Raw genomic sequence first — 14,429 nt, forward strand, 5'->3', positions numbered from 1 at the left:
TATAATTTATGATTAACTTGTAGACTCTTTCAAATTGAAAGTATAACTAGATTCTAGCATTATTTCAAACAACCCACTAAAAGTTGTAATCATGGGTTGATATGAACACGTATGCCAAGATATCGAATATTCATAAGAAAGGAGGCTTGTCAGTCAACCTTTATAGCCTCACCAACGATATTTGCAATAATATGGGTCACCTATGACAAAAGGCATTTTAGCAATAAGCATTACATTTGGAGCTAGATAGGTGCAATAAAAAATTGAATGTCTTAAGGAGCCATATTAGGTCTCCACCTACCAAAGAAAAACAACTTGCCCTTTACAACACATGGCCTTTCCTTTAGTATAAACTTTAGACCAATCATTCCTTTAAAATGTAAGACATAAAAATTATCTTCATATCTAGCCACATTAACTCTGCCACTTAATTTCCAAAAGTTGCTAATCAGATTTTGAACAATTCTTATTGATAATTCTCTTAAAATAAATGAGATAGGCCACAAGGTAGTGACTCCATAAGTCAATGTCAAAATGAAACAATGCTACTTCTAAGATTGATAATCAGACAACTATGAGCCTGATTCCCAAGATCATGTAAAGCAAATAGTGCTTAAGTCACATTTATAAGCTCCTCATTATCATTAGATTGTCTAGACTCATTGCTCTCAATCTTGGTAGCTTTATGTTGTCGACCAAGATTATTCATTTTCATTTTCCTTTTATGAGAGGATAAATGTTTTTCAGGAGGGAGGAGGGATCAAGAAATAAGATGAGATTATGGGGTCATGCAAGGATTACTAGGTTTTATAGAAGAAAAAGGCTATTAAAAAGGAGCATTAAAGGGGGTGAGGTTGGAAACATAAACAATGAAAAAACTCAAGATTGATAAAATCCATAAATATTTAATAAAGGCTAAGACCTAATCTCAATACCAAAGATAAAAAAAGGTGAAAAAAAAAGTAACTAATAAAACAAGCAGTAGTGTAAGATAAACTAGTAGCAAAAAGATAGAGAAGAAACCCCAAAAACCTAAATTATCCTTCATTTTAGAGAAAGTGAGTGGCAAAACAAAACTAAATAGAAAACCACAAAAAACAAAAATGTCAAAGGAGAGAAAAAAAAGGAAAAAATTAAACAATAAAAAAGCTAAGCTTAATCCCATAGGTTGCCAAGCAATCAATAACTTGATATGGAAACTAAAAGAAGAAAACATGTTAAAGAACCAATGATGAAAAGAAAAGGAGACAATAGCGAAGGAAACAAAATATTGAAACAAGGGAGTAAATAAAAATTGAAAGATAGGGATAAGCACATGATTGGTGAAGTAATGCTTGATGTTGGCACAAGGCAGTGAAGAAGCTCCTAGAAAGAGAGACAACTCATTGTTATGAGTCAACATCCCTTCTATAGTATAAATAAAATGCAAAGTACAATTTTGATTTCAACCTAAGTTATCCTAACCAAACTTGAGATTCATAATAATTTTATTGTAATCCAATAATAAATGAATGTTAACCAAGTTTTAAATATTTTATAAAAATTCCTAAACAACTTTGTTCTTAAACATAGATGGATTAAACATAGTTTGAGTTTAATTTATTTAATATACTAATAACAATTTTTTTTAGAACTATAATATTCTCCAAATCCATTTTAAAGCCTATGAAGATTAATACTCCATTTGATTTTAGAAAGAGGTTATTTCTAAACAAAACATGTTTAAAATTTTAAAAATAGTTTTTGAAAACAAAAGTGAAAATTATAAAACAACAAAAAAGTTAGGCCCTATTTGGTTTTTAAAAGTATTTTTTTATATTTTTGATTTTTGAAAATTGAAAAACACATTTGAGAAATAGAAATAAAATTTTGTTTTTAATAATGAAACCATGTTTAATACTATTTTTTCTATAATACATACATGAAAAATAAAATAAAATAAAAATTCTTACATTTTGTGGTTTGAATCAAAGTAACAAACTTGATATTTAAAAATTATTTTTGCATTTATGATTTATTAAAATGCTATAATTCACCAACGAGCTCCCAAATTGTTTAACGTCACCAACATAAAAGGGCAAATCTGTCACGCCAGGAAAAAAAAAAAGGCAAATGAAGGAATCAAAGTACCGAACTCAGCTCCACAAGATCCTTGTATTTGCTATCCATGGCCACGCTATGTTTTTCATCCCTCAATCCTCTATCCTCTCCTTTTTCTTCTTCTTCCTCCTCTTCAACTAATCATTTCCTCCCTCAACTATCCCTAACAAAGCAAGATATTTCCACACTGTCCCGTACCAACAATTCTAAACGTAGGAAGCTTCTATATCACCCCACAAGGCTCATTCTCCACCCTGTTTTGTTGCTCACCGGTTTTGATAAGCCCTTAGATACCCAAACTTTTCTTGCCACTATCAGTGTTTTGGCTGCCATTGCACTCTCCCTCTTTCTTGGCCTCAAGGTATTTCCCTTCTATCAAAAACCCTTCATTTAAAAAACAAATTCGGTACTTATATATGTTGGAATTTGATGGATTAAAAATTATCTTTTTCCACTTTCTCTTGGTGGGTTTTTCAGGGTGATCCCGTCCCATGCGATCGTTGTGCTGGAAATGGTATTTTTTTTCACTTTTTGATTATTTTTTTCTTTTCCATTGTTTTTGGAATGATGATAATGAAGCGAAGTAGCATAGCTTAAAATGGCCTGTGTTCCAATTAGAATTGGCAAATCATAATCTTTGGTGGTGTCAAGAACTTTACTAAATTGAATCCTTGTGTTTAAAGAATAGTTTAGAAGAAACTATAATTTGTTTCTTTTAAGTTTTGGTTCTTATTTGGCAATGATTAAATCAAGTTCCTTCCTGGCTTCCACCATAGAACCCTTGCATCTTCTTGTGAAAAAACATGTGGTTTGTTGAGGAAATGCAGGGTGTTGGTAAATGTATGCGTTATTGTGATGGATGCAGGAGGTACAAAATGTGTCTTTTGCGAAGATGGTAAGATGAAGCAAGAAACGGGCTTGATCGATTGTCGGGTGTGTAAAGGTGCAGGTAAGATTTAGTTAAAGATCAGAACTCAGGCTTAGCTCCATTGGTTCTCGTACTCAACCTATCCTTAAAAGGTGACATCCTAGCAGGTTTGGCACTCCAATCCCAGCATTGGAACACTTTCTCCTTCCTATACCTATGATCTCCTTTGCACCAAAAAAACCGAAGGATGCTTTATTGATTGTTTAATTTTACTTGATACATGACCTAGACCTTATTTATGCTACCATTACAGTGGCTGTTTCTCAATAGACTTTGCATCACCAGAATGTGCATTCACTTGGAAGTTATTGTGTATATGAGTTATTGTGGATAAAAGTACCATGGAGGTACTTATAGGAGTTAGATTGTATTTTACCCCTCTACTAAAAAAATTGACAAATTAGTCTTTGTACGTTAAATCAAATAGCGAATTGGTCCTTCTATTAAAAACTCATTCATCTCTTCTGTTGACGTACATGAATCAATTTTTAACAGTACAAATAGATCAAATTTTTAACAGAAAGGACCAATTTGCTCATTAATCTAATTTACAGGGACTAGTTTGCCCTTTTTTGAGTAGTGGGGCAAAATGCAATCCAACTCCTAGTATAGGGCCCAATTTTTTGTGTGACATCCTGTTTAATCATTCATTGTTGAAATAATGTTTCAATCTGTTGGACTGAGCCTCCTTGCTCTTATTTGTTAACCTCATTGCTGATATTGTTGTAGGATTGATACTTTGCAAGAAATGCGGAGGTTCTGGATATTCAAAACGTTTATAAGCTGTGGGTTCTGCTTCCAATGATCACAATATATTTTTGCTTCCCTAAGGCTAATTTACCAATTACCAGTGCTTTTAATTCATTCATCCCAATCACTTTTTCCTTTTTATTTTGTGTCCTTTATCAATTAAGCATGCAGCTCTATATATCTAACACTGGATTTTATTAACAAAAGTTGTAAATTTCTATTGTGATTATCTTTTGTTTCAATAAGTTAGATGGCTATGATGCGGAGTCATATCATATACAAGTATTATTTGAGATGATAATTTGAAAGAAAATGCATATAAACTATAACCATTATTAGAAATTAAGCAAAATAGGTGAAAGCTTAAGAGTAAGAGTAGAAGCACTAATCTAGTAGTTTTGAGTTTTGACAAACAATAAGGCAATTGCAGGTACGTTGCATATCTGGCAAAGTAGTACAAGAACAGGTATTGGTCATTGCTGAAGCCCCATACCTGGCAATCATCACTTCAACACAATCATACTTCCCATTTTCCCCACATGGTGACCCATCCATCGTTAGCTCAATCGGGCAAAATTGGGTACCTACAAACATTAACACATGTGGACATTAGAATAAAATTTTAAAGGTGAAAACATGAATTAATTGAATTCGGGTATTTATTATGTTTTAGTACTACCTTGGGAAAGAGAAGGGGAGAAGAAAGCGAATAAAAGAACAAGGCAAAGGGCAAATGACTTCATTGTTTTTCTTCTATCTTTTCACTTTGTGTATTTGTTATGCTGATAAAAATCATCGGAAAAAGAAATAATTTAAAGCTGCTTAACTGAACGAGTTTTGGTAAGAGAAATTAAATTTACCAAATCAGTTATGATTATAGAGATATTTTATTTTTAAAGTAAAAAGTATTCGGACTTATGAATTTTGAAAATATCAATAAATAATTGAAAAGATGTAGAAGCATGTATTTAAATCAGTTATGAATTTTAGAGTTAATATTATTAGGAGAAATTTATTTTAATATCATCTCGGTTTGGATAATATTAGATTAAAACCTTAAAATGAATGAGGATCTCTTGTGTTATAATTTTTTTTTTAATAATTTATGACAGAACTTTTTTTTCTTTAACTTTTTCCTTGAAAAAAAAATATAAAAAGTTTAAATTCGTATTTATTATTTGATGACCAAATCAAATATGATTCCTTTTTCCATGACTAAATGACGTCGAAATTTATGCAAATGATATCCAGATCTATTATCTAATTTGATTATTAGATTTCAAGGTGATTTTTCGCAATTGAAAAATTTTCATGTTCTTGCCGAGTAATACTATAATAGGATCTTGTTGAAATTATATAGAAAAACAATCAAAATGAAAATCAAATAATAAATCATGAAATTATCTTATTCACAATGAAAGGATTACGTTAATGGGCAGAAATAATTTATTGTAACTCAAATTATATTAAAAAAAGTTTAATAATTTCTTACACTTTATTTAATTTTCATTTTTTTATTGTTTGTCAAATTCATCATAATTATTAAAAATTTTAAATATTGAACTTCCTTGTTGAACTCATTATTTATTTATTTATTTTTGGTGAAATAAAAAACATTACAATAAAAAAAATTTCAAGCCGTATGCTCTTTATATTTTGTTTTGCTCAGCCACGGTGCCAGCCTTTGGGCTGGCTATCACCCACCTTTTTCTCCCTCCCATCAAATTTTTCTTTTTATTTTTCTCATTCATTTCTCATGTCTTCTCTCTTTTTAGTTTGCAGATCTATTTTGTGTGTATTTTTATTGTCTTCACAAGTTGTGATGGACAAACTAAAACTCTACCAGCCACTAGTAATTTTTCTTGGAAAGTGGGTGGCTCTTCGTCAACTTCTTAATCTGTTTCTATTTTGAGAGTATTTCAGAATAATAAATAATTTCATGAGTCGATTGGGACTTGTGTTGTTTAAGTTTATTATTATTTTGTTTGTTTGTCTATTTTTTTAATGAGTTTTCAGTTTTAAAAGTTTTTGTCTACTTTTGTAGCACATTTTTTAGTTTTGCTTATGCATGTAACCTTAGTTTTACAAGTGATTTTGGGGATGTTTTTGTTGTCGTCCTCTTTAGTTTGTTGAATGCTCGATTCTTTTGTCAATTTTTGCTTGCCGCTTTGGACCATCTGAGGCTAATTTCCTTATCATATTAAGTGCTTGCAATCACTCTAGCTATATCGTACGTGAATTGTGACAAGCCAATTGTCAACATGTCACGATGTTCTATTGATGTTGAGGATAAAACATTTGTTCTGTTGATGGAACTTGTCCTTCATCATCTACAACAAGTGTTTATTATTTTTCCCTTGAATTGTATGGTTTTATTCATTGAATGAATTACTGAATTTACCTTTTAAAAAAAAAACATTACAATAAACCTATTTTAAATTATGGCCAAGCCCCTATAGGGGGCATTCCAAATAATTGCGGGCCTCCTTTTTTTATTAATAGTTATTCTTGTAAGTTCATTTGTCTCTTTGTTATTTTCTCTAGATACGTGATGGATTTGACCATTGCATTGGTTTAGCTAATAATTGTCGAATTCTTCTAACCAAAACGGAATTCAATACCCTTGAATAACTACCTTGTATAGCTTATACCACCTCTAAATTGTCTAAAAAAAATCAAACTGTCAAATCCCCGATCAAGTACAATCATCAAACCATTCAAAATACCCTAAAATTCAACGTCCAAGATAGAACCACTCCCCAAAAATCGATTATAGCCAAGAATCCATCTCCCGTTCTTGTGTCGCATGACACCCCCAATTGCAGCTAACCCAAAATCCTCCTTTACTGCACCATCCATGTTGAATTACATCCAATTCCCGAACAAAGGCAGAATTTACAGGTTGAGAATATTTGTCTTATAGGATAAGACATATTATTTAACCCAAGTGTAAAAAAATTAAACCAATTCCTCATCACCCTGAACTCATTATTATAACATCAATCGCAACATTATATTCGTGGTTGACTGTCTATGATTTATATATGTAATTAATGTCTTAAATAGGCAGTAAATGTAGGACATTTTATATATAAAAGGAACTAGATATAAGGTGGAGTAAACCTTACTCATTGACGGTAATTTTAAAGAAAATGAAAGAGTTCAAAATTGCTTGAACTCTATCTTGTGATTTAAAATATTTGAAGCTGAACAGATTTTATTCGCCTTCCAAAAATTGAAGAGATAATATTTTGAGATATTTTAATTTGAATTTTGGAGATTTGCCTATCTCATTTTTGAATTGAGATGAAAGTTATTTGGAGACTGCTCTATTTACACAATGAGTGTGCTTTTGGGAGAGTGTTTTATTTGCCATTTTTGTTCATTTTGTTCTTAAACACTCTTTACTTAGTATTTTCTGTGGGGTTAATATTATTTTTTTTTGGTAAGAAGAAATTTTGATATTACAATTATCCATTAATGTGATAGCAGAGTAGATTTAACTTAAATCGATTAAGATGTTTTTATATAACAAAATGAATCCCAAAATTGTGTAAATCAAAATTTGCAAAAATTAATTTTAATACATTTAAAATTAATTTCAAGTAACAAAATATCTAAATGATTTATGCAATTTATAAAATTCCCTCAACGATGCGACATTCTGGAGGTGGTGATGTCAACCTACTATTCTTGAAGTCGTAACACTGCACTTCTAAAGATATACATGCCATGCGTCACAAGAATAGCTATGGGCAGTGATATATATGAAATGGTAAAATTTACCATTTCCCGATCAGAAATAAGTCGGTAAATTGTACAGTGAGTAGTGTTGGAATAAAAAAAAAAAAGTACACAATAGAGGTGTGTATGGGCCAGGTTACTCGGCCCAGCTTAAAGGCTCGCCTAAAAAATGTGAGGGTTCGGGTAAAAATATAAGTTCGAAATATAGGTTTGAGCAAAAAAAGAGGCCTATTTAAAAAACGGGCCGGGCCTCGGATAAATCTTTTTTGGCTGGGGTTTGGCCTAGCCCGGCCCGGCCCGAATTATATACTAAATATATATATTTTATTTTTAATTATATTTCTATTTTGTTTTCAATTTTAATATAATCTCTTTTTATTATATTTTTAATTTGTGTATTATTTAAGTATTGTTTTAGTCTAATTTTTTATTTGTTTCTTGTTTTAATTATTGTTTTTATGTTTTTAAATATATTTTATTTATTATATTTTAAATTTTTTATTTAATGAAATAAGCTAAAAAAAATTTAATATAGGCCGAGTCGGACTCGAGCTTAATAATTTTATTTTAAGTCAAACTTAGGTAAATTTTTATGCCTATATTTCAGGCTCAGGCTGAGTCCGAGCCTAGAAAATAGATCTAAAATTTTATCTGAGCCTGACTCAGACTTGACCCGGTCCATGCACACCTCCAGGGAGGAAAGAATCGTCAAAGATATTATAGTATAATTTCCTCGTGTCAAAAATATAGATGTTAATATGTTATGAACACGACAATATTAAAGGAGAAAAAATAAGTCGGAATTGTGGCATAAAAATATAAAAAATAATGGAAAACAACAAAATACGATGACCGACCCAGCTTTCGGTCCTTTACCTTTACCTTTACATTGTGCCCAACTCCATCTCTTTCTTTACCACCCCGCTCTGTTAATATCCAAAAACCAAAACAATCCCAAATTCAAAAAAATAAAAAATAAAAAATCTAGGGTTTTCTTCTAAAAGGCTTCTTTGTTTTGTTGATCAAGATATTGGTTGATAATTAGCAGGTTTTCTTTACTTATAAACTCTCAACCCTCAAGTGGTGGTAAAGTAAATGATATGTGTTTCTTTGATTTTGTTTTCTGGGGGAGTTTGGTTGGTTAGAGTTTTACTAGTTGGTTAATATTTATTGTGGATTTTGGAGATTCTTCTCTTGTATTTAAAACAAAAATATCAAATTATTATATATTTTTACGGCTTAACTTTTGTTGATCTTTTGTCTAAGTGAACTGATTTATGCATCTCATCAGTGTAGTATCAGTGTCTTCAGTGTTGACTATATATGTTTCCAAGGTTTAGTCTTTATCAAGATGCTAATTTCTATTCCGGTCACTGTTGGCTCCATTTTGTACCTAGGACTTATGTTCATTATAAAAAATGGGAAACTTCGGTGTTTGGCCCTGCAGGACATGGAAGATACCAAGTCTGAGGCGCATATAACCTCTGCTGCAGCTTTTGTGGAAGGGGGAATTCAGGATGCTTGTGATGATGCCTGCAGTATATGCCTTGAAGCATTCTGTGAAAGTGATCCATCCACGGTATGTATGTCTTAAATTTTTTATTCCTATTTGTTTGATATGTGAATGGACATTTCTTTGATACTTATTCGCTGCATCCCTTACAGGTGACCTGCTGCAAGCACGAGTTTCATCTTCAGTGCATTCTTGAATGGTAATCTATATCCATTTTATGAGATTCATCGTAGATGCCTTGCTGGTGTACTTTCAAGCGAACTTGAACTTGACTATACTTTTGTAAATCAGTCTGGGCTAGGAAAATTCTCTAATTGATTAGACTCATAAAACCAGTCCTTTGTCAATGGGGATTAATGTAGCTTCTGTTCTTCTCTTATTGTTTAGAACTTTGGGCTTCTCTTCCCTATTCTTAAAATAGGGAGATTCACAAATTATAACAGAATAGTATAGATATGTACTTATGATGCTTAAGTGGAATCAAGCTGCATTCTACTCTAGCGGGCAGTCAGATCTGAAGCAGTACTACAGCATCACTATAAACTTTATAGCATGGAAGGGACGTTATTCATTTCATTTTTATATCACCAGAAAAGAGGTAAAACCTCCATCAATATTGTTGGTATAACATCATGTTTGTGATAAGGGAGCATTGCAAATTATGGATGAGGCCTGATGTGTACTTTTGTTTGTCCATGGAATAAAAAATTAGCTATCAAACATTCCCAAATCTTTTAAATTCTAAAAGAGAGTTTCTTGGAGATAAATACTTTTTATTAGGAAAGGAAGTTGTTGTTCTTTGGATGCTTATGTTGATGTTAGACACTGGTTGAGGAATCTGAAAGTGAGGATTCTAGGAAGCAGATTAACAAATTAAAGCTGTAAATTAGATATTATTGGGCCACACTTTGTGAAATTTATCAGGATTATCACTTCACATTTTTCTCCTTAATTAGGAAAGGTTTGGATTTTGTCCTATTATTTGTCATTCTTAGGAACAATGAATTGGTAAATCCGTAAACATTTATGTTCCAAAAATGTTTCAATTTGAAAATACCTTCTTTTTTTTTTTTTTGGACGAGCGAAAAGAACGAAAACTTTGCTATGCAGTTGGGGACCAAGGGGACAACAATGCATGTGGAATGCTAGATTATAAAGATACAGGTAGAATAAACCAATAACATCATGTACCTTCATAATATATGAATGGACCATCTATTATTAATATTAAAAGAGATGGACTATTTATTTAGACCATGGAAGCTTGTGTTCGAAAAAGATGAGAACCATGAAAGCAGGAGCTTTATATGGAAAGCTGGAGCTTTATATGGTTATCTTTTCTCCTTCAAAAGCAGGGTCTATCTATTTCTCTCCAAAAAAGCCAAAGAGTGAAGTGTTCAAATCTAAGGTTACCACATATGCTTAAAGTTTATTTGTGTGTCGGAGATTGGCCTTTGAGGTTTGAGATTACCGCATATGTCTGGTGAAATAAGGCCGGAGTACAGCAAGTATTTTGGTTAGATGGCAGATATTATAAAATGCTTTGCATTTGGCATCTATGCATATTTCTTTGTTGATGAAGTGGTGACTTGGTGCAAAATTATTCATTTACGCACTATTTAATTCTAATTACTGCTGCCAATTTCCTCTCATCTTTTCCTCATTTTACTTTTTTTTTTTGTGGAAAATGCTTTTATTTGAGTTATTGCTTTTTTGTAGTAATTCAGGACATTTGTTTTTCTTCATAACCTTGTTATATCTTTGGTTTGAATCTCATTAGTTGTGCAACTTTAATGTAGGAACACTGATGTTGATAGATCACCATGTTGTCTTTTGTTTGTTATTTTATGTGGCTCTAAGTTTCACCTAGTTTCACTTGCCTCTTCATTTTTCTAGTCTTTATGTACTTCTGGATAGCCCTTTTTCTTTTCTCCCCCTATGAAAATGAGGATAACCCCTAGGTTTTTGGTTGGAGTTCAAGATAGGGTCTGCAGGTTCTACCCCCTAAAGGGTGGATATAATGGCTGGTCCAGTGCTAGTAGCTCAAGATTCCTTTACTCCTTCTGCCTCCATATTTCCTGGCTAATGTTGTGCTTCATTTATGTCGTTATATGTACTTTGCAAACTAATGCCTTCTTATACACTTTGTTTTTACTAAGATCATGGCAATTTTCTTTTGCCAAGACTTACATAAATTATGATGTGAGAATATGCATGACAAATTGCTTTATGTCTGATATGTTTATGTGATGCTTGATGTCAACATGGATTTCTACAAGAGATTTTAGAAAATTCTATAAAATGCGTGAAGTAAATAGCAACTTAGGCATTTATAAGAGTTATGTAGGTTGAACAAAATGGGGTTATTGTTGGGGTTATGTTGTGTTTGTATAATATCTTTTAAGAAGTCTATGTTCTGATTGATACTTACAGAAGTACAGACTACTGGAATGTAAGAGAGTACTATGGAGGATATGTTTCTGATGTATGAACACGTGATCTCCAGGTTAAAATGCTAGCTTCTTCCATATTGCCATAATCTCGGAGCTATAATTCTTAGAGTATGGTTCTTACATATATATTACAAGAAGTACCACATGACTGGATATATAGGAATCCAAATTAGTGGAACCACTCATGGGCTTCTAAATCCTAGGTCTTCCTGCATTTGGCTTATGTTCTTTATGTAGCATTCAGACAGAATGACCATGAAATTACGTTGATACTGATTATCATGGGTAATGTAGGAGAAATCTCTATTTTCCCCCAGTGTAGTTTTAGAATTACCACTGCAAGAACTATGTGACCCTCTTCAGCTCCAATCATTCCATGTGATAAAAGAATCTGATGTGAATTTATTTGTTGAATGTTCAATTGATGTTCGTATCATATATGAGATATGATTGGAGTTCATGCTACTTGCTAAAAGATGGAAAGAGCAAGAAAGTATTATTATCTTATTTCTTACTTTTTTCTATTTTAATCTTGTAGGTGTCAAAGGAGTTCTCAGTGCCCAATGTGCTGGCAGCCAATCAGCCTGAAAGATCCAACCAGGTTTTATTACTGGATCCAGATTCTTCTTCCCCATTTATATTACATTCTAATCATTTCTCTTGCTTTGGCAGCCAGGAGTTGCTTGAGGCTGTTGAACGTGAAAGGAGTTTTAGGTTTAATCCTTCTAGAAATGCAGCCATATTTCATCATCCAACGCTGGGGGATTTTGAACTACAGCATGTTTGTATTTCTCCTCTGCTAGTTAGACGTCTAGCATCCTCATTAAATTGACTGTTAAGCCCAATTTCTAAAGAAATAACCTTACTCGTACACTTGCTTTCTATGCAGTTGCCAATGGGGACAAATGATGCTGAACTTGATGAGCGCATAATCCAGCACTTGGCTGCTGCTGCTGCAATGGGACGAGCACGTCACATTGCAAGGAGGGAAGGTATGAGGAATAGGTCATCAATTCAAGGTCGTCCGCAATTCTTGGTATTTTCAACACATCCAAATGCACCTTCTACTGGTCCTATATCTTCACTAGTTGCAACTCAAGGAGAAGTTCAACCAGCCCCTACAATCACTGTTGGCACTCCATCCTCACCTTCAAGAACTGTGGGGGAAGAATCTTTGGTATCAATTACTCCTGAAACATCTGCCCAAGCTGATCAGCAGTCTGCCTCTGCATCTCGCTCCAATGTAATTTTTGTCAATGGTCAAGGGAATTCCGTTCCCGTTAACAATAGGTAATTACTTTTTTCTACCTTGATTATCCTTATATATCTGTTATTAGGTAGTTCTCTTAGGTAAAAAACACAATTTTCAACCTACCGTCATGGCAATCACAATACTATCTTCTTTTGTTGCAGGAGGTCTCCTAATCAGTCTTCTCCTAATAGTCAAGATCGAGCTGGACCTTCGGATTTCCAGTCACTTTCAGAATCATTGAAATCACGGTTTAATGCTGTTTCAATGAGGTACTGGCCGTAGGAAATATTTGAGGTTTAACATGGGTGATATTTTGATGTTTTAATTTTACATGATTTATTATAGACTTGCACTTGTCTTTTGAATTGAAATATGGATCATTTTTAGGTACAGAGAGTCAATTTCAAAGAGTACAAGGGGTTGGAAGGAGAGATTTTTCTCGCGCAACACTTCCATGGCAGGTCTGGGTTTTGAAATTAGGAGAGAGGTTAATGATGGCAGCAATGCAACAGTCTTGCGCACGATAGAGCCTGCAGAAACCAGAGATAATATTGCCAGTCCTACTGTATCAAGCAGTTTGGAAGATGGGTCTAATCCAGAATCAAATAACCACCAGATTGTAGATGCCGGTGTAGAAACTCCTTTGACTGAGACCAGTGCCCAAGCTTCATGTGCTGCAAGTTCTGCTTCCAAATAAGTACCGGCAATGCATCAAGCGAAAGTGGTTTTGTGTCGAAGGTAAACCAAGAGGTTGAGAATTTCTTGCATGATTCCATTATCTACATTTGTGTTGTAGATATGTTTACTTCGATGTTGGATGTACTCAGTAACCTGGCAACTGTAGTAGATGTAATTCATGAATGTCTGATGTGGGGTCAAATGTTGTGTTTCTAGATACGTTTGTGTTGGATGTTTTGCCCCTTTCTGAAGCCATTTTCAATATCCTTGGAGTTAGACATCTGAAGCAAGCGGTTGGGTGATTGAGAAGAAAAGATACTGAAAAAGCAGAAAAGGTCATATATTCAAAAGTGGAGGAGGAACCCAAGTGTTGAAGATGTGAGGAATCTCATGAGGATCGTAATTTTTAACAAGCACACACGAATTTTAGGTGTTCTGTTAAATAAACGATGGATTCTGATTATTTTCAACATCATTCCTACTCTATAAACTTATGCATATATAAACTGGTACGTTAATTTGAAATTTTTATTTGCCTAATATATGGGTGTTCGTTTTTTTTTCTTTTGGAAAATTAGGCTCCGTAAGAAGGGTTTAAAATTTTAAAACAAAAAAAAAATTGTTTTCATTTTTTAAAAAATCAACAACTAGAAAATTAATTTTTTTAAAATGCAAGTAAAAGATGAAATATTTAAAAAAAAAATCAAATTGAGCCTTTGGATGTAAGTAAAAAATTTAAGGGATGGATGGAAGTAAATATTTGATTTCAATTTAAAAATCTAAAAATTTAATATTTTGAAAATTTAAATTTCTAGGAAAAGAACTTGAATTTTTGAAAATTTTGGGTGTTCAAGAGAATCTTTGATCTTTTGTTGTCTTTTTATAGAGACTTTTACTTTTTTACAATGTTTTTATTGGGGAACTTGATCCTTTATATTATTACAAATAATTTTTCTTGCCTATACAATTGCTATTTTTTCTGATTATTATTATAATTGCAAAGAATGTATT

At 32.7% G+C, this 14,429-nt stretch overlaps 2 protein-coding genes across 8 annotated transcripts; both read left to right on the plus strand.

The window, feature by feature from the left end:
- The first annotated feature begins 2,057 nt into the window (after positions 1-2,057).
- LOC107953145 (protein BUNDLE SHEATH DEFECTIVE 2, chloroplastic) lies at positions 2,058-4,007 on the plus strand. 3 transcript variants are annotated; one of them, XM_016888383.2, is made up of 4 exons: positions 2,058-2,461; positions 2,578-2,614; positions 2,966-3,049; positions 3,758-4,007. In XM_016888383.2, the coding sequence occupies exons 1-4, from the start codon at positions 2,168-2,170 to the stop codon at positions 3,808-3,810; spliced, it is 468 nt and encodes a 155-aa protein (XP_016743872.1). In that variant the 5' UTR covers positions 2,058-2,167; the 3' UTR covers positions 3,811-4,007. The 3 variants fall into 3 exon arrangements, 2 of the variants coding, with proteins under 2 accessions (XP_016743872.1, XP_016743873.1); XR_001699087.2 differs by having other exon boundaries at positions 2,091-2,461; positions 2,966-3,135; positions 3,758-3,896; XM_016888384.2 differs by lacking the exon at positions 2,966-3,049 and having other exon boundaries at positions 2,094-2,461.
- Positions 4,008-8,332: 4,325 nt separating this feature from the next.
- LOC107953144 (E3 ubiquitin-protein ligase RHF2A) lies at positions 8,333-13,958 on the plus strand. Of its 5 annotated transcripts, none has more exons than XM_041117755.1 (9): positions 8,333-8,570; positions 8,970-9,101; positions 9,188-9,234; positions 12,027-12,089; positions 12,161-12,269; positions 12,378-12,778; positions 12,902-13,009; positions 13,128-13,478; positions 13,635-13,958. In XM_041117755.1, the coding sequence occupies exons 2-8, from the start codon at positions 8,973-8,975 to the stop codon at positions 13,435-13,437; spliced, it is 1,167 nt and encodes a 388-aa protein (XP_040973689.1). In that variant the 5' UTR covers positions 8,333-8,570; positions 8,970-8,972; the 3' UTR covers positions 13,438-13,478; positions 13,635-13,958. The 5 variants fall into 5 exon arrangements, 4 of the variants coding, with proteins under 4 accessions (XP_040973689.1, XP_040973690.1, XP_016743868.1 ...); XR_001699086.2 differs by having other exon boundaries at positions 8,363-8,570; positions 8,920-9,101; positions 13,128-13,490; XM_041117756.1 differs by having other exon boundaries at positions 8,365-8,608.
- The last annotated feature ends 471 nt before the right edge of the window (positions 13,959-14,429 follow it).

Source organism: Gossypium hirsutum, chromosome A07, assembly GCF_007990345.1.
Source record: "Gossypium hirsutum isolate 1008001.06 chromosome A07, Gossypium_hirsutum_v2.1, whole genome shotgun sequence".
NCBI lineage: Eukaryota > Viridiplantae > Streptophyta > Magnoliopsida > Malvales > Malvaceae > Gossypium > Gossypium hirsutum.

Bases quoted from the DNA above. Each gene is read 5' to 3' on its own strand.
- LOC107953145 (XM_016888383.2), top strand. From the start codon at position 2,168: ATGGCCACGCTATGTTTTTCATCCCTCAATCCTCTATCCTCTCCTTTT. The intron at 2,615-2,965 runs GTATTTTTTTTC...TGATGGATGCAG, and splicing joins CGATCGTTGTGCTGGAAATG to GAGGTACAAAATGTGTCTTT. The intron at 3,050-3,757 runs GTAAGATTTAGT...ATATTGTTGTAG, and splicing joins TCGGGTGTGTAAAGGTGCAG to GATTGATACTTTGCAAGAAA.
- LOC107953144 (XM_016888379.2), top strand. From the start codon at position 8,925: ATGTTCATTATAAAAAATGGGAAACTTCGGTGTTTGGCCCTGCAGGAC. The intron at 9,102-9,187 runs GTATGTATGTCT...CATCCCTTACAG, and splicing joins GTGAAAGTGATCCATCCACG to GTGACCTGCTGCAAGCACGA. The intron at 13,010-13,127 runs GTACTGGCCGTA...GATCATTTTTAG, and splicing joins TTTAATGCTGTTTCAATGAG to GTACAGAGAGTCAATTTCAA.